The 20,782-nt window shown below is 35.9% G+C and overlaps 1 protein-coding gene and 2 pseudogenes across 1 annotated transcript; 1 reads left to right on the top strand and 2 right to left on the bottom strand.

The window, feature by feature from the left end:
• Nucleotides 1-283: 283 nt before the first annotated feature.
• Nucleotides 284-929, bottom strand: LOC141594524 (putative fructokinase-4; annotated as a pseudogene).
• A 3,880-nt stretch (nt 930-4,809) lies between these two features.
• LOC141594523 (uncharacterized) lies at nt 4,810-6,378 on the top strand. The gene is made up of 4 exons (XM_074414536.1): nt 4,810-4,958; nt 5,065-5,142; nt 5,626-5,800; nt 6,293-6,378. Exons 1-4 carry the CDS (start codon nt 4,908-4,910, stop codon nt 6,376-6,378), a joined length of 390 nt encoding a protein of 129 aa, XP_074270637.1. The 5' UTR covers nt 4,810-4,907.
• A 3,298-nt stretch (nt 6,379-9,676) lies between these two features.
• The window catches only part of LOC141594522 (putative fructokinase-8), a 35,855-nt pseudogene continuing 24,749 nt past the window's right edge, over nt 9,677-20,782 (bottom strand).

Raw genomic sequence — 20,782 nt, 5'->3', positions numbered from 1 at the left:
TTTATAAAACCCAGAAATACATTCTACATTTTTATAAGCTCTCAAATTAAACATGTATGGTCTATGGTGGTAGAGATAATAGGCCTCTATATTAAAAGGGCTCATGTTATCAATAGATCATAACATTAATAATACAAACGGTTTTATAGTCCTATCCATTTGCTAATCAAATCCCGAAAAATACAAATCGACCTCCATAAGAGATGAACTACAACAAAAGATGAACACAAGGACACACGAAAAACATAAGATATCAAAGGTGGATAAATAATATAAAGAAATTTTAAGAAGAGCTTTTAATGAAATCCAAAGTTTCGGCTTCTATTAGAACTGCAAGAATTGCTCCCTTCTTAGTTGTCATAATGCCCCCACAAGCATTGGCGAATTTCAATACCTCCCTCAATCGCGGCTCATCCTCAATAATAGCACGATCATCAACAATTTTGCTCACCAGGGCACCAACGAATGAGTCCCCAACACTTGTAGTGTCAACTGCTTTGATCTTGAAAGTTTCCACGGTTCCCTTAAAATTCTTGGCGTAGTATCTACAACCATGATCACCAAGAGTGACCAAGAGAAGCTTTAGATTATGGTGCCACAACGACATTGCAGTAGCATCACCAATATCACTGTTTTCAATAAGACTGTTGTCATTGACTTTAATCACCTCGTGCTTGTCCCATATGCTCAAGATTTCCTTATGAACTTCCTCGAGATATAAAGCCACATGGGCAACCTAAGGTTAGATAGGAGCATGCGATAAGCCCCGGCTGTCTTGGCCTCCTCCATCGCTTTCAGATGAGCTGATCGACATGGCTCCACGATCAAACTAACTGATCCGTAATGAAATACCTTGGCTTGACGAATGGTTCGAGATTAAGTTCACTTGAAATTTGTGAACTTTTTTGAAAGTGATGACGTGAGCTCATTTCTTGTAAATTATTTAAATACAAAAACTTGAGAGAAACGGTCTAAATTATTGAAAGACCATTCTTTAGTACCCCTGATGTCTTTTTTGTGACCCTTTTATTGTTGATCGTGACCTAAAGTGAAACAATATTTTCTTACCTATTTTCTTAATAAACATGGCTATTTTATCTGTAACCGTGACTCATATTTATTTCATAGCTCTTGGTATCATTTTTACTTTAAATTATAAAATGGTAAGAACTTAATTATTAGGCGGTCTAAGTTAAGGGTAAGAACTTAATTATGTAAGTTCTTTAATTTAAAATTATCATGTTCTACTCTCATAACGAACATGTCTTGCGAAAACGATAAAAAGGATCGATTACTTGCCTCCAGCCATTGCTTATTTATTTTATGGAATATCTTACAAATTACATGTAAATATGAATGATTTAAGATAAATTATAATAAAAGATATGAAAAATTATTAGCTCTTCTCCGTTATATCGCCTAAACGTATTCTTTGTGTATTCATTCATATTCACTTTTAATTGGCTTAAAATTTAACTAAAGCTGAATTTTCATTCCAAAATGATCGACTAATAATACAACTAGCTTAAAAACCTGTGCAAAATATTGCACGAGAATATACATAGGCATTTAAACATAAGAATCTATAAAATTATATTAAAAGGGTAACCTTAAAAGGCCACGTAGACAAAGCCACATAGGCGAGAAAAAGCCACTCGTGCATTACGAATGCCACATCTATAAATCTATATAATTTATACTATATAGTTAAAAGGCAACTTAATACATTTAATTTTTTTACCATGTAGGATTATCATAGTTAAATTCTATTAATTTATATTGTTAATATTAAGGCTATTTTAATAAATTTATTAAAATTCATTATAAGGTTTAGTAATATTTGTTTTGTGTGAAACCATAAGATCATGATTTAAATTATAAAAATAAATTAAGAATTTAGTCTCATCATTTAAATCATTCAATTTGTTCATCTAACCTCTCCTTAACCATAAATTTAGTAGCTAGAAGGTCTTATATAGTAAATAAAAAATCTAATAATTTGTATTATAAAGCTACTAATATCTATAAATTTATAAATATAATTAAAAGGAAAACCAAAATATCTATCATCATCAATATGTCATATTTTAACTATATAGTTAAAAGGCAACTTAATACATTTATTTTTTTGCCATGTAGGATTATCATAATTAAATTCTATTAAATTCTATTGTTAATATTAAGGCTACTTTAATAAATTTATTAAAGCTCATTATAAGGTTTAGTAATATTTATTTTTGTGTGGAAACCATAAGATCATGATTTAAATTATAAAAATAAATTAAGAATTTACTCTCATCATTTAAATCATTAAATTTGTTCATCTAACTCCTCCTTAACCATAAAGATAGTAGCTAAAAGGTCTGATATGTAGTAAATAAAAAATCTAATAATTTGGATTATAAAGCTACTAATATCTACAAATTTATAAATATAATAAAAAGGAAAACCAAAATATCTATCATCATCAGTATGTCATATTTAATTACATATACAAGATAACTTTTTAAACGACTTTCATGCAAAGTGGAGTTTGTAAGAAAATAAAATTTAATAATAAAAATAAAAATAATAACAATAATAATAATAATAATAGTAATAATAATAACAATAATAATAAAATAATAATAATAATGCAAACCTTTTACCTACCATTTCTCATTTTCCGATATTTATGTTTATATTAAACTTCATAATAATTAAAAACGGATGCTCAAAAGTCATGAGTTTGATCTTTATTTATACCTATATTAAATTTGATAATAATGAAAAAATAATATTTAATAGCCATAAAACTCATCCTCAATTGTTTATATATTTTTTATGGAAGGCAAAATTTATAAGCAAAAAATTTCTTACCTCTATCGTTAGTAGAATGGTATGTGTCACCGATATTAATAACTATTTTTTTTTTATTTTTTTATTGGAAGTTTCATTGGGTTATGAAGTGTTCATCACATTTTCAATTTCGCGTATGTGTTTTTTTTGTTCTCATTTAGGTGCTATCAAGATTATTTATTGTGTTAAGCTTTTCCAAGGTAAATATACTTACATCTCTACGATTTGATTATCATTCCCTCTTTTTTTTCATTACTTAAGGTGAAACTAAGTTAATAACGATAATATTGCATAAAACAAATTCCGCTATTATTGTGTTACTTTTTTTTAATAGGTATGATTTATTGAAGAAAGAAGATTATAAGGAGAAATGAAATACTAAGATTGCTTAAACAACTATATTTTACATACTAACTAAAGATTCGTGACATCAACGTGGAATCGTGGATGATTAATAATTTTTTGAGCATTTATTATATATATTTTGAAATATCATAAAAACTCCGGAGAGACGGTCTCTCAATAGCGTTATTAAGAGACCTCTCATATGATGGGGTGAGAGACCCACTGTATTTCTTTTTTCCCTATTATGTCTCCGACTAAATTAGTGGGAAACGGTCTCTCATGAGACCTACTGTTGAAATATATGGCTATAAGGTGGAAAATTTGAGGGGATGACATAACATTTTTTGTATTATCACTAGTAGAAAAAACCCCTATTGTGACATAGTTATCGTGGCGGTTCTAACAGAAACGCCGCAAAAGGCCCAAAAATTTGGCGGAAACGAAAATTTTATATTGTCGGAGGTCTATTATGGCGGTTTAAATAAAGAACCGACGCAATAATAGAAGTTATTATGGCGGTTTTTATATAAAACTGCCACCATAAGTTAATTGTGGCGGTTATATTAACAACCGTTGTTAATAATGACGCTAAAAGAAATAATAAGTGAGAATACTTTTTAATAAAAAACCGCCATTATATATTTTTGTGACGGTTTTAATGATAACCGACGTTAATAGAATATCTCCTTCAAAACCCTTTGGAATAATTAACTGATCCATAGCCTTCATCTTACCCCTGCCGCGAAACCCTCAATCTCTTATTCTCTATTCCCCATCTACTCTCACGCAAAAGCTCCGCCACCATCGCCCACTCGCTACCGTCACCAGCCTTCAGCACTGTGCGCGGACACTATCACTTTCGCCGATGCCCAAGTCACTATCAACATCGCTCAATCATTCGCTAACACCGACGTCAAACCGTCACCATCATGACTAATCCTTCACACTGTAGGTACCGTTTCTGAGTAGTCTAGTTGTTTTATATACTATTTGATTTTACCTTAATTTGATTTAGGGTTATGTTTAAGCCAAATTTAGGGATTTTTCGTTTCTATTTAATGGGTGTATGCAATTCATATTCTTGTATTATTATTGTTCTGCTAGTTGATTGTTTGAGTCCCCAATTTTTGATTCCTTCATCTCAATTTTTGATTAGTTTCGATTGATTCTCAGTGAGTAATTAAGGTCAGCCCAGATTTATCTCCACTTTACCTTGTCCTAGTGTTAATTCTCAATCTGCGGTAGTTGATTTCTCTGTTTTCCCAGAATTTGCCGCCATTAATAGACCTGAAGGTATCCCTTCTCGTATCTCTTCTTTAGATATTGGGATTGCTGCTAATGTATCTTCTAATGCTTGGAATCCTTCTGTTAATGTCCCTGGTTCAGTTAATGTTACTGGTACTGTACATGTTCCTGGGTCTGTTAAAGTTAAGCATTCTGTTCATATCCCTGAAAACCCCAAATAATGGAGTAGTGTTGTCAATGAATCTAAAAAAATGGGTATGAGGCTTTTTCATAGTTCCGATCATGCTAGTAATTCCCCCATTGTTGTTGAACTGGATGAGATTAAAGCTGAATTGGGTTACTGGGAGCATGCTTTAATGGGTAATTCGGATTCTCCCATATGTCGTCATAATCACACAGCCGTATTTGTTAATGGTGTCCCATTAAAAGTGTTTTATAATTTTGTTAGGTTATCCATCTAGACATTATGCAAGTGTAGGATGCTTACGGATATGTGTGCTGCAAATTTCAGAGAGATGTTTATATCAGAGGTGAGTCCATTTTTGAAGCTTTTAATGTTATCTCTAGTCATTTGACATGTAATTATTTTGTTTAGAGCCATGTTGTGTCTTTTTAATTTCTTTTTGGTACATGCAGATCATTATGATGTTAAGATGCCGTGCCATCTTATCCTTTCGAAATTGGCAGAGTAGTGTTCATCTGATGTGCTTGCAGGTCTGTGTCTATTCTTTTATATTTGGCGATGTTTTAGGGATAATAACAAATGATGGCAATGGTTATTCATTCATTAATTTCCAAATTGTCAGTCTTGGATTCTTTGGTAGACCCTCTTCAGAAAACTATTGAACTTCAAGCTTATTCTCAATTCCTCAATAATTATTTTTATTATCAGATGAGGTCCGTTCAGCTTAATCTCAATCCAAGCTTTGTTTCTTTGTTTCTGAAAACGCATTACTCAAGATCTCTAATTGATGGGTTTTTTTCTTGCTAATTTTTCCAGTTACTTTTGCTTCACATAGAGATGTTAAGTAAATTAACTTTAATCATGTGTAACTTCAGAATCATGTACTTAGAATTCCTCCAACATATCCCTTACTCCATTCCCCCTTCCTTCCACCCCTTTCCCGTTCTTCCATCTTCCTTCCTTGCCTCCCCTCCTCAAATGCTCTCCATACATACACCCTTAATGTTTAACAGTTTGACAGGAAATGTACAAGGGTTCGAGAACATGAACTTTCTGCAGTGACTGAAGTAGAATATGGAAATGCTCAAATTGTACCTGATGGGCTAGACTCTAGGCCACCAGTCATAACGAGTTTCCAGATCAGCCGCTCTGCTGATATTTGTGCTCAGGATGCGGACACTCGACAAGGTAATATCATGTCAAGTTTGTATGATTGGCAACACTGTCGAGAGACGCAAAGACTTGTCACTGTTAAATCCTAGATAGTGTCAGTTAATTGTGGTGATTGAAAATAAATGTGAAAAACTATTGTGTTTACTCTTTATGTAAGCAACCTGTTCCCATCATACAAAATACCTCAGTTTTTTATCATGCAGTTTTCATGTCATCTATTTTAAACTATTACTTTTTTGGTATGTTTGAGCAGTGCGGGTATTGGTAATGTCACATCCAGGATTGAACTAGTTGTTAATATGGTCATTTCTGAAGAGCCAATCACTGTATTTTTATATAGGATTTTACTTATAGTACTCAGAGTTGAATTTTGAATAAATTGGTCTATGGATTGTTTTAAATCAAACGTGAGAGTGTTCTATATATAGTGTCATATGTTAGATGTTAGATTTTAATAATGTAGAGGTTGCTTTTCTAACTATTGGTTTGCTAAATGTATTATTGCAGATTCAACATCAATAATGTCAATTGACGAGATGAAAGTTGTTAAATACGTGTGGGCTATTAAATGTTTCGAGAACATGGAATGTTGATTAGTTTATTAACTAAACATGTATGTGATTATTTATACACTTGGATGTATAATTTTGAACATCGACATTATTGTTCTATTGTTCGGATGATATGCAAGTTCATTCGTTGGCATTCTTTTGTATGCATTGTTTGTTTATTTTGCTATTTGGCTTGTTAAATCTATAGAATATTGCTGCCGAAATTTTGGTAGCAAATAATTTTTTTTTAAAAAAATAATCTATCTATGACGGCGGTTCTTAAGAATGAAGCGCCACTATTAGTTCACCTTTAATGGCGGTTGTTTACTAACAACCGACGTCATAATTACCATTAGTGGCGGTTTTTTAACAACAACCGACGTTATAGAAAACATGTAGTGGCGGATTATGGTACAAAGTTTTATTGAAATACCTATGGTGGCAGTCTTCAAATCATAACCGCCACTATAGATGAGTTACAGTGGCGGTTCTTGTCTAACAACCGTCATATTATATAAGTTTATAATGGCGGTTTTGTATAACAAACGCCACTATAGGGGAACTATTGCGGCGGTTCTACAACCGCCGTAAAGTTTATACGACGCCGCGATAAACGACGGACCCTAAATCTCTAAAAACCGCCACAAAAGGTCATTTATAACCGCCACCGTAGGGGGTTTTTCTACTAGTGATATATTGTTTAATAGGTGAAGTATTCGACAATAATGATCCAATTGTTGTTCAAGTTGTTCCTGCTTTAAAATATTTAGTTCTGCAATTTATTACTGTATTAGCTTCAATTTTATGGGGTATGAAATGTTAGTTTTGTCATAACATTTCTAATTGTGTGTTTTGTGTTATTTTCAGAATTGTTGATGAAATTTTGATATCTAGCTAGTTTGTGAGGGTGCTCTATCTTTGTGGATCTTTGTTTGATAAAATAATTTTGTTTAATTTGATTATATGAATACTTATATTATTAATTCATTTTAGCTTGCATTGAGTTACTTTAGTTTTGATAGGGGTATCTTAGTATATCTAATGTATGAAATTTTAATTTCTGATAACTGTTGTATAAAAGACTAATTGAATGTATACAACCCTTAAAACATGAAAACCGTAAATTGAATTGACCGTAGTATATTATTGTATTAAATCATTAAAGTATTACACTAGAAACAGAACAACCCATGAACTTCACGGGTCACAAAACTAGTTTGTGATTAAACAATTAACTATATAGGGATTAAACTCGAAAAGTATACTAGAAAATATCAAAATTTTCGCATAAGACGGTTCCATGATAGTCATATCTTATATTTATATATAAAATTGAGTTAGAAAACTATGGATGCGCCACGTGACATATTTCGCCTTAATTTAAGCATTAATTATACTCAAATCATTAAAGATCATATAATAAATACTGCATTGACATCAACAACATATTAATAACAACATAGTAAATGTTAATTATTTGATTACTTTAAATGATTACGATAGTTTATTTCCAACCTAAACAAAAAAAATATTGATTACGATAGTTTACCTGAGGTTGTTGAACGATTACTTAAAATGATTACGATAGTTTAACTGAGGTTGTTGAACGTTTACTCGTTTTGAATTAATGATCATATATACCTCTGGGTTTTCAAAAAAAATATATTGTTAGAATAAATTTTGAAATTAAACTCTTAAACTAATTGCAAACAAGTCTTCATACGAGTATAATTTTTTTCATATTTATTAAATAATTTTGAAATATTAAGAGGATAAAATTAGTGTCTCACAATTTTGACACAACTACAATTAGTAGAATATAGAACAAAACGTGCAAATTTCTTATAAAAATGTTTAACATGTAGCACATTTAAGACAAAGCTAAAACATTCGAATAAGTTGAGCTTGAACACTATATATTAGACACATAAGCATCTTATGTGTTACGTGAACATTTACAAAATCCATAAAATTTTATTCATATTATTGTAAACAAATATTAATTAATTTAGAACATAATAAACTGTGAAATAATATAATTTAAGAACTTAATGTGATTGTTGCGTTACTTGAATACATTTTGTTTTAGTCTTTCTGTCCTGGTCAATTTTTGTCCTTTGGTTTTGCATAAAGAACAAAGAAAGAGGAAGAGGCCAATTATAAGATGATAAGTGGATCAAATTGAGTATGAAAGATCAAATTGCTCATCAAATGCAATCCTAAAATAGAAAAAACAAGAATTGGCAGTAACAAATGACCGGAACAGAGGGAGTAATTAATAAAATATTTGAGTAGTTACAAAATTATTTTCCTCGTATCTATAAGGTATACATACTCCCTCTACTTTATTCAATATCTTCTCATTTGGTTTTACGTGGTTTTCAACACGGTTAGTACTGTAAATTTCTGCAAGTATATATATATTTTTTGTTGAAATACCTATTTTGTGATAATAAATGTAAATATATTTGTTTTATTTGATAAACAAATTTATATCTTTGACTTATTTACGGTCAAAGTTTTGTAACTTTGGCATAAAATGAATAAGAAGATATAAAAAAAAATGAAGGGGTACATGGTAAAGAGTAAAAGAAACTCGGCAATTATGGTGACAATTACATATATAACTATTGGTTGTTTAAAGCAAAAAATTGAAAAAAAAAATTGTCATATGTATTCTCATTGCAAAAATAATGATACTAAGAACATTTTCATAATAAAAGACGTGAGAAAATATTAAAAAAAGAAATCATTTTTTGAAATATTCTCTAATAAGGATACCTCATTTATAAAACATTATATTGATCATGCATAACTAGCTATCACTAGTTACATATAACAAAAACTGTGTGTATTTACTTGAAAATGTTTTGAAGTTAAATCTAGAAAACTAAGAATTTAGAAAAACTAATATATTTTTATTTATAAATAAATCTTAAATAATGTCATATATGAATTATATTATTTTTGTAATTATAATAACAAAATATACAAATAGACCGCGCGAAAAACAAGATACTACCTAGTAATTAAATTAATAATAACATGAAATCGACTGATAAAAAAAATCATGGGTCATTAATCATTGAATCTAGTAAGCAATCTCTTACTAACAACCGTGGATAATATAACATGTACTTCTTGCTTGCTTATAACAAATTAATAACTTTTTGGATAATATATTTTTAAATCTAGATCGAATGTGTATAAATTAATAACTTACTAACCCATTTTTATGTACATATTCCAAAACTTATAGATATCCTATTTATATTCATCCATGACTTTCAGTAACATGCTCTCCTTTGCCCTAATCCTTATCATCGGCCTATAAAGAAGTTTAAGAAGAGCTTTTAAAAAACTCCAAAACTTCAACTTCTATTAGAACTGCAAGAATTGCTCCTGTCATAATAGTCATAATGGCCCCACAAGCATTGGTGAATTTCAGTATCTCACTCAATCGCGGCTCATCTTCAATAATAGCATGATCATCGACAATCTTGCTCAGCAGCGCACCAACGAAAGAGTTATCAACACCTGTAGTGTCAACTGCTTTGACTTTGAAGTTTGCACGACTTCCTTCAAGTTCTTGGTGTAGTATCTACAACCATCAATCATGATCACCATTCACCAAGAATGACCAAGAGAAAATTTAACTACGATAAGAAATTCTACCTCGTTGTCACTGACTCTAATCACTTCGTCTTTGTTCTAGATGCTCAAGATTTGTTTACGAGCGTCCTCGGGATATAGCTACAGAGGCAACCTAATGTTAGATAGGAGCGTGCGATAACAGAGGCCCAACTGCCTTGGCTGCCTCTATCGGTTTCAAATGATCTGATCAGCATGGCTCCACGATCAAAAGAATTGATCCATAATGAAATACCTTGGCCTGACAAATTAAATGGTTCGAGATTAAGTTTACCTGAACTTCGTGAAAAATATTTAAAAGTGGAGACGTGAGCTCATTTCTTGTAAATTATTTAAATACAAAAATCTTGGGAGGTACAGCTAAGTTATTAAGAGACCATTCTCTCGTACCCATGATGTATTTTTTGCGACTCTTTTATTGTTGATCGTGGCCCAAAGTGCAACCTATTTTCTTAATAAACGTGGCTATTTTATCTCTAACAATGATTCGTACCTATTTTATAGCTCGTGGTAGCATTTTTACTTTAAATTGTAAAATAGTTTCACAATAAGTTTATTATTAAACCGTTTCTTAAAAGATTTACTGTTATTTAAATTTAACCCCATTTTTTAAATACTTCCAATTTAAACCCATTTAATAGAAAAAAAAATCTATAAATTATTATGCGTTGCTCTTAACAAATTTTTATCTCTATAAACAAATTATTCCTACATTTTAGTGCAAGTGTTGACATATTTTTCCTAAGACGGGCGACTTTAGGCCTTAATAAATTAAGGGTATTTTTACGTGGTACTCTCGTGTTTTTTTTTGAATTCTATGTGATATCACCCATCTTTTGAAAATATCAATAGTACCCATAAACTTTTATTAAAAACTTTTTAAAATATCTATAATGAAGAAAATCTATAGATTTAACTATTAACTATAAGAGGAGTAAAGTGGTAGTCAAAGAAACAATACAAACAGTCGTTAGTTATCAAGAGTGCAATGCTAAACGGAATAGTTCAGAAATTAGTGTATTTTGCTTTGAGAAAAAGAAAGTTGTAACTGACAATTAATGAACCTGGGACTTATTGTCCAAAATACCTTCGTCTTAACTACTACACTAAGACATCTTTGATTAATGAATGAATTGAGAATGTGCTGAAATGTATTTTAGACAAAATATTTTTTATAACAAAAAGGTAATGATTTGAACATTAAAATTCTCCCAATTTTTTTTGTCACGAAAGTAAAAATAGTAATGTACAGTTTTGTTTTATACGTAGTATGTGTCAAGTCATTCTCAAATAATAATATTTGGATCGAAATCCGGTCCATGGATGTCCGATTTATGATAAAAATATGGCCAAGTATTTTGTCTACATTTGGTGAAGAAAGGGCGCATTTCTTAAATTAATGATGAACACAATTGAATGGGCATACGCATTTCATCGCCTTTTGAAGTGTCATCACAGCAAGCCTAACTTCCAAGCCTTATATCTTAAGTTATACTCATGAAAATTCTTTGATTCTTATGACATTTGAAAGCTTAAGGTTTTAACTAGATCATGTATTTTGAATCACCACAATATCAGTTTTATAGTTTGAGATATGGACGATGCAAACCGCCTATGCGTTTCTAGACAACTTCTAACCTATCAGCAATAAACGTTGAATAACTCAAGATTTAATCAATGTTTAAGGTTTGTTCTTTTTGGAGTTGAAAGTTAACTTCATTAGCTTTCAAATGAGCTATCATGGGCCTTGAGATTCATTTGAGCTAAGAGATATGGCTCCTAAAAGGTGCTTCTGAATTCCTGAGATGTTCTCCAACCCGGTTTTGGCCCGTCTTATGTTTTGGGTGTAATACTATGGTTTTCTATATCTTTGGGTACTCTATCGAGTGGGCTTACTCTGTCGAGTAAGTAAGTTGTTTTACGAAACAGTGTTCTGTCTGATGGGTACTCGATCGAGTAAGTGTGACACTCGATCGAGTAAGGGTCACTCGATCGAGTAAGTTACTTACTCGATCGAGTAAGTTAGTTTTACGGGTTGTTTTAGTCGGGTTTTGTTAGTAACGCGTGATTGATATATTAAGCTTTCCGTCACTTTTTTCATCATTTGTACATTTTATAAAAACCTTTCAAGAGAGAAAAGAAGTTATGTTGTCTACGTCGTCGCGTTACCATCAAATCCCAAGGGCTATTGTTGTCGGATCGTCACGTTCTTTACGACATTGAGTTCGTCGTGTCGAGGGTAAGATCCTTGTATAGTTTTTTTGTTGTTTCGTCAATTTTTGGTTAAACCCTAATTGGGTAAATTTGGGGGTTTTGGGTGTTTGATTGGCTTAGTAGTAATTGCATGATTGTATATGTGATTATAGAAGGAGATTTCGTAGAAGAGCATTTTGATTAGCTGCTTGTGACGGTCTTGTGATGGCTTATTTCAGGTAGGGTTTCCCTACTCGATATTAATTACATGATGTGTGTGGTGGTTGTATTGTTATTGTTGATTTATCAAACTGCTGGAGTTTGTGACGGTTGTTGATTAATATCATTGATTGTTGTTGTTGTATCTGTCTGTGATCTTCGGGGTGCGTCCCTGGCTGAGTGGAGTCACTTACGGGAGTGGTTTCACGCCCTTGATTCGTCTTCTGTGGAACCCGCCACAGAAGGGATGTGCACATTAATGAATATGGGTTTATCACTCGGATGAGATGAGCGGGGCTTAGATGGGTACGGTTGCGGTCTCCCACTGGCGGTGCGGAGTATCTGTTGCGATGGGTACTCTGGCAGGGCTACACACTTTGGTGTGTAGTCAGTTGTGTGGAGTTTGGTGATGTAGACTGGGGTTTTGATGTGTTGATTGAGCTGTTTGGTATTTGTTTCATATTGGTTTGTATTGTGTAATTAGTACTGACCCCGTTGTTTGTTTTGTAAAACTGTGGTGATCCATTCGGGGATGGTGAACAGTTGTTGAGTAGGTTTGATATGATGCATTTGGGCTAGCTGAGATGAGTCATCACTTGGTATTAGAAGAGTCTTCCGCTGTGTCAGACGGTGTCTTAGTTGTTCAGTTTTGATAGTACACTTTTGGATTTGGATGTATTGGATTTATCAGTTTTGGTTTTGAACATGTAATCACTTAAATTATATTCACTTTTAAAGTACGCTTCTTTATTGTCTTATGATATTCATTGCCTCGGGTAACCGAGATGGTGACGTTCCTATACCTGAGTGGTCCTGATAAGGCACTTGGAGTATAGGGGTGTCACATTGGGGTCCAATTCAAAATCCGTGTAAGAACTTATGGTATGTAAAGGCCAAAAACACTTCTATGATGAGTTTAGAGCATTTTTATCTGGAACTTTTGTCTTGAAAAAGGTACCTATTAAGCCTTATTTGAAGAAACAAACTGAGTGGTACCCAATGAGCATGGTGTGGTAGATGAACTAGGTTCAGGCATAGACACTTCAATCTCGTCAGCCAAACTACCTTCACCATTACAAGCATCATTGTCCTAAAAGAAAATGAGATTTGTCATGCCTTGTGGGGAAGATGGCATCGACTCTTGGTCAAAATGCTTGGACAGATTTGTTGTATGGAAAGGAAAGATATTTTCATGGAAGGTTACATCTCTACTATGAAAAACTTTTTTGAGTTTTCAAGTCCAATACAGTATAGGCCTTTTTGCCATGGGAATAGCAAAAAAACACAGGGGGAAGCTCTTGGTTGGAACTTGTCTCTCCCCCTTTTTGAAGTGGCCACGAAACATAGACCCCCAAAACATCTCAAATGGTCATATGAAGGTGTCTCTTTGGATAGAATTTCAAGAGGAGCTTTGTTATGTAAAATAGATGAAGGCATTCTGTTGATTAGATATGTTGCTATGAGAAGATACTCTCCCCAGTATTTAATGGGAAAACTAGGTTGAAAAAATAAACCTTCTTGCAGTTTCAAGAAGATGTTTATGTTTCCTTTCAACCACTCTATTTTGTTGGGGGGTGTCAACACAAGATGTTTGGTGAACAATTCATTTAGATTCAAAGAATGTCAACGGCTGAGTTTTACTAAATTCATACCCATTATCACTTCTAATAGTTTTTACATGTCCCTGAAAATGATTTTCTATGTATATTATTGTAGACACCTCGTTTCTGCACCCCTCGCAAACCACCCAGTGATGATTGGGCCGCATGTTTGATTCGCGGAACGATTAGTGACAGTTCGTAAGATTATCGTCAAGTGATTGCTCAAATATAAATGTCAACCTCTTAGTTGTCATCTACGTGCCGATACGGTCGTTTTGGCTGTAATTAGAGTACATTCGGAGTCCGGGTCAAAAACCGTCTCCATTTTCTGATAGCTGTTAAATCCCGAGTCGGAATGTTCTGGAATGTTCCGGATATTTCTATTCCATATTCATCAAATTTTATCTTTTGGCAAATAATATCCCGTAATATTTAAAAGATAATCGAATAAACCCGTCCTACCATAACTTAAACGCGGAGATTCTTTCTTAAGCAGGAGGAAACCTCCTGGGAACAGACGCAGCAGGTGCTGCGCCTCTTCCAAGAGACGCAGTGGCTGCTGCGCCTCTTCCCAGGCCCTTCTTTGCATGATTTACGTATCTCTTTTTTATATCTTTCCGAGATTCACTTCCAAAGAGTCTCCGAAACCCTATTCCTTCACGTGATTAGTATAAATAGGAGCCTTCGTTCCTCATATTTCTCACGCGAGTGTCCGCCCTTCTCTTCTCCCTTTGCATTCTAGACTTCGTTCTTACTAATTGGCGCCTACGTGCTTGGACTTCCGACCACGTAAGCTCGGATCTTTCCGGGTACCAGCCTCTCCGTTGCATGACCGACCAATTTGACCAACTACACTTAATCAACTTTAATTAATCAATCGTTTTCCTCTTACGAGGGCACTCTTTCCTTGCATTCGCGTCGAGCATTCACTAATCGATCTTCTTAGTTCTTCTCGTTCCGTCAACATGTAAGTCTGAGGGTGTATAATTCCTTTTGTTTATTGCATTTAATTACTATATAACAATTGTAAGGTTTATGTCGAAAGCACCTCATTAAAACCGATTTCTAAAAACCGTCTTTAAAACTGTTTTGGATTTCCGATGAGATGACAGTCGAGAAAAGACGCAGCAATCGCTGCGCGCCTCTTCAAAGGAGCGCAGCTGCTGCGCCTCTTTGGAGGCCGCCGCAGTTCCTGCTTCTTTTCTTCTTCCTCCGTCCTCTGCAATTCGTATCAAATTTATTTGTTTTGTTTGTTCGTCTGTTAATTCTCCGTCATAAAATCATAATAATTAGCATGTATATTATATCATATATTTCATCACTCATTCACATGTTTAATTCATCTAATCTGACTTAAATCCCAAGTAATTCATATTTGCGGGTTTTCGTCACTAATATTCAATTCGAGTTCTAGGGATTCAATTCGTTCATGTTGAGTTTCTGGGATTCATTGTTGATATATTTTTCATCATGTTCATTGTTAATCCGCCATCAATTCATCATGTTTAGTTAATTATTCGCTTGTTTGGTTCGTTCATTAACATCGACCCTTCACATGTTTAATCTGTCTTTGTCTCCGTTTCATCCATGTTTATTGTTTTTATGACTCAATCATATGTTAAATAATCTGTAAATCACTTTCATCCGAATAAATAATTAAATCAATCCATTAAATTCACCAATTAACGTTAACAATTACAGTTCCGGCTTCACAGTCAGAGTTCGTCCTTGGAACAGACGCAGCAACTGCTGCGCCTCTTCCAAAGGGCGCAGTGCCTGCTGCGCCTGTTCCAGGACGACTTCTGTCCCTGAACTCCTTTTCTGCCTTGACCTAGATTAATTAGTTTACGTATCAATTAGCTAATATTCGTAATATCGCTAATTCCTGTTCGTTAATTGTTATTTTATTCTTTTGTTCCTTTTTATCAAATTATCCGTTTTAAAGGTATTTTCGACATAAACCGCCTAATCCAATGTAATTAATGTAATTTCCATTATTGTTATTTATTTCATTGTTTTGTATGCTTCCACATGTAATTCAACCTTAAATCCTACTTCGACCCAATTGTTTGCTAATTAATTGTTAACCGACTTAGCTAATTTCACATGTTAGGGTTAATCTATTGGATGTTGCATTGCATGCATATAGCCGACGATATATCAAGTACGAATAATTTCCCTAATCATTAGTAGAGGCCGCTATCGAGGCGGGCGGGATTAAGTGTTCGATCAAAAGAGCTTCCTAATACGTACCCTCACCCCTTACTCCAGATCTCCGTGAGCACCCGTGTTCATTGGCATCCGCGAGAGTCATTCTAGACATAGAATGCTAAGGGTAACGATTGCTTAGTGTTCATGTCACTACTTTGTGTCTTGACATGACACGAGGTATTCGAACGGTTCCAATTTCCCACAAAAATTGGTGGCGACTCCATACAAAATGCAAACGCTTGTTTTCGAGCCCCTTCACTCCCAAGCGCCCCGTGGGCGGCCCGCATCCACGGTTTGGCGACTCCTGGGATTATACACTTACGTGTAGCTAGGGTGAAACTTGAACAAGGTTAGGGAATAAATTTGTGCAAGACAATTGTCGGTTTTCATAACTCGGTCTTCCTAGACCGTTTAATTCGGCCTTCCTAGGCCCAACCCAACCTATTCGACCAATCGTCCCGTCTAAACGGTCCTAATTCTTATTTGGGCCTAAGGATGGATAGCGGTTGACGTCATCCATACCATGGTGCTTACTCTTGTTTGTATCAAGGGCCTTCACTACTTGAGGAAATGGACTAGGAATCGGCCTTACTCTTGTTTGGCACGAGCCTCTCCACCGACTTCGGGTTTGATGGTTCGGTATGGCAACCCACCCTTTAAACCAAAACCCTTCTAAAAGCACTCGATCCCGTTATAATGCTTGTATAAATGTGTAAAAACTCTACATGATCGCCATCTCTAAACAAAACTATGACAAATTTTCAAAAATCAAAACCCAATTTCAAATCAAGAATTTCGAAATAAAGGCCTTCAATTAGCGCAAAATCCGGTCAAAACTCTGTCCGTTTGTCGTGTCAAAATTCGGGCCACAAGCCCATTTCAAAACCTCACTTCGAGTCCACTCCTACAACTACACTACAGTTGGCTAGGACACACATTTTCAAAGACCTTGTCTTTCTTCAAAACTCACTCAACACAAGTGGCACACACCCACTTCACGAGTCAAAACTTTTCCTCTTTTAGCAAGTGTGATAGAATGGTCGATTGTGTTTTGATTCGTCGCCGATCTCTTACTCAGTTTTCAAGATGCCTGGGTCAAGTGATGATACGAACCTCCAGCAAATTCAAGAAAGTAATGATCGAATCCTAGCCGCGCTAGCCCAAATGCAAGTTACCCAAAACCAAACCTATGACCGCCTCGAGCTCATCGAAGGCCGTATCTTTGACGTAGAGGGAAGGTTGCCTCCCATTAAAGGTGAAGTACTACAATTTTCCGATGACGAGTCTAAGGATGAGAATCCTCTCATGGGGACGACCGCAGCTGAGAAAAGGCTCCAATACCTAGAGGAGCAATTGATGTACCTTAAAGGAGATGACATTTACAGGGAGAACAATCGTAAGTATGAAGCCGTCAATTCCAAATTGCCCACTAACTTTAGCATGACGGATATCCCTAAATTCAAGGGACATGAGAACCCTTTGAACCATATCCGTGCCTTCAAGGATTACATGTCTATCAAAGGCATCAAACCCGAGATGTTCTTAAGGATCTTTCCTTCATCTCTCGACACCATCCCAAAGCAATGGTTCTACACTTTAGATCACAAAAAGGTCGCTACTTGGGAGGACGCCGCGATCGAATTCTCAAAACAATACGCGGATAATGCCGAGATCCAAGTCAATATGCGCACTCTAGAGGTTCTTACCCAGAATGACAAAGAAGGATTCACCGACTTTCTAAGTAGGTGGAGGAAGACTAGTACTCAACTAGTAGAACGCCCGGATGAGGCCACTCTTGTGGAGAAATTCGTGGACAATCTCAAGCCCATATATGCCAACCATTTGAGATATCAAAACATCAAGACTTTCAAAGACTTAACCGTGTTAGGGACACGAATTGAAGATGACATCCGCAAAGGACTCTTGTCCAAAACAGTAGGTCGAGGATATCAAGGGTCCACAAGTCGTTCATACGGCTCTACTAGCAAGACCGACGAAGTTAACCTTCTCGAACCATCCAAGAAAACTAGCCCACCAAGGAAGTTCACAAACCTTGGGGATACATACTCCAATGCTCTAAAAAGGCTAGTGAAGCAAGGCAAACTCCAACCCATTGGACCTACTCCCGAGCCCGAAAGGAAGTCCAAATTCTGGGACGAAAATTCCTACTGTGAATACCATAGGGGTAAGGGGCACGACACCGAAAAATGCTACAAGTTGAAACACGTGCTTCAAGATATGATCGAAGATGGTCGACTTCCAATTCCACCAGGAGGTAAGCCTAATAACACTCAGAATCCTCTTGGAGTTCTAGTGATTACAAGTGATGAATCTACCTTAGATTGCTCACATCTCATTTCTCCCGCCGAGGATGAAATCCATGCAATTGAGAAAGAAAGACCCTACTCTACCATCTCCCCTACCATTTCCGACTTCATCGCCTGGGCAAGGAGTGTAGATAGACAAGTGTGGGAATTAGAAAGCATGGTAATGATCTGGCGCGATCCCAATGCAACACCTAAAGAACGCGTACCATTGATCTTCTCTCAAAATGCTACTATGCAAGAAGTCATCACCATGGTCGATAAACTAGTCGATCAAATCATACAACTAGAAAGTGACATCATGAGGATGAGGGAACTAGCCGCGATCAATGGAGTCTGGGCCGATGACGATGAAGACGAATATCTCATTGAAAACTCTTTAGTCAAAGAAATAGTCCAAAATGGCGAAGACCAAGATGTGGATCACCTAACTCGCTCGGGTCGTCCATACCAAAGCACTACTCAAAACGGTCCCACCAATGTCATCACACCAAATGACAACGAAGATGACCCTACTGATCATTTGCTCAAGCAATTACAAAAAACCAAGGCTGATCTTTCGGTCTGGCAACTAGTGGCAAGCTCATTTCCACACCGCCAAGCTTTACTGCAAGCTTTGGCCAAATTGAATGTGGCACATAACTCTACTCCTGAAGATGTAGTCAACTTGGTCTTCCAAGAATCCCCGAAACTAAGTAATCCCATTACTTTTTCGGATGAAGACTTGCCACCTTTTGGCGCCAGTCACAACCTTGCTCTATACATCACCGTCATCTGTCTAAAGAAGAATGTGCCAATGACCTTGGTAGATGATGGCTCCGCGGTCAACGTCATACCCCTCAAAACGGCACACAAACTAGGCATGAGAGAGTCGGACTGGACTCCTACAAATCAAGGTGTACGTGCATATGACGGTACACGACGAAAAGTGGTAGGACTTGCTAACCCCCATAGCAACGGACCAATCGAACGAAAGGTTAACTTCCAAATAGTGGACATCGAAGCTTCATTCAACATACTTAAGGGAAGGCCTTGGATTCATGCTTCTAAAGCGAGAACATCCACCCTTCATCAAAAGATCAAGATCCCACTAAATGGCAAAGTTGTGACAATCACTTCGTCACCCATTAAGGCCATAATCGAGAAGCAATCAAATAATCAAGTCCTTGCGGATCCCGTATACGAACATGGGGGCTTCCAAAGTGTAAATGTCATAGAAAGTGAGTTGGCACCCTTATACTATAATCCCTACTCCAACTTGGTGGTCAACCACATTCTCAAAAACCAGGGATACTTCCCTGGAATGCCTTTGAACCCGGTTCGGAAAACACCTTCGCGCCATACAAGAAAGGCAACTCATCGAGAATACCACTTGGACTAGGGTACAAACCCACAACAGAAGAAGTTCTCGAAATGCTCGCCCAAGTCCAAAACCGCAAGTATGTAGGAGTCCAAATGAGGCCATATCTCCCTACCTTGAATGGATACTTCGTTCAAGAAGGAAGTTCGGAACTCTTTCATGGATTTCCCGAACCTTGGCATTACCTCGAGAAGAAGTTAGCCGGAATCGAGATCTTTCACGATTGCTACTTCATCCCTCCAGAAACGGTTCCTACCGTCAAAACCCGTCAAGCACCTTGCTTAGACGAACAAGCTGTTAGCCTCCTGTTTGGAGAGGACCGATTTGTTAGGGCCGCGCAAGATGAGATCATTACTACGATACTTCAAGACGATCGCTTCAACCCCACCGCATTGATCACAGAAATCGACACCAAGCAGCAGAAAGGGTGGAGAAAATCAATCAAATGGACCAACAGTCAAGGAAGACTCTTCAAGCTCACCACTTTGGAGAAGGAGAGATGTTCAAAGAAGAACCGAAGACGACGAATTCGAATCGAGTCGGAGTCGGAGTCGAGTCGAGTCTAGAGGAGTCATTAGAGAGTCTACTCCCGTCGTCATCCCCACTCCCCTCGTTTCTCCTAGCTTATTTTCGAGTAGTCACGTAGTTCGGGAAATGCCCCACCATTCTTGTCCCTTTGCCGCCACTATCCTTGGATCAGTTGGCTTCTTTGTTTCAACTTTACTCAAATCTTAATATGAATAAATCGGGTTACGCTTACTCTTTGCGTTATCTTGAGTGCAATTCTGTTTATGATGATACTGAGGATGACCAAGACCCGGACTTGACCGAAATACCTCCCTACGTAGCCAAAGAAATACTACGGGAAGGGGAAGGGGGACTGTAAT

Source organism: Silene latifolia, chromosome 8 (assembly GCF_048544455.1).
Source record: "Silene latifolia isolate original U9 population chromosome 8, ASM4854445v1, whole genome shotgun sequence".
NCBI classification, from domain to species: Eukaryota; Viridiplantae; Streptophyta; class Magnoliopsida; order Caryophyllales; family Caryophyllaceae; genus Silene; species Silene latifolia.
Note: the sequence above shows the minus strand (reverse complement) of the source record. Positions and strands in the feature narration are given on the sequence as shown.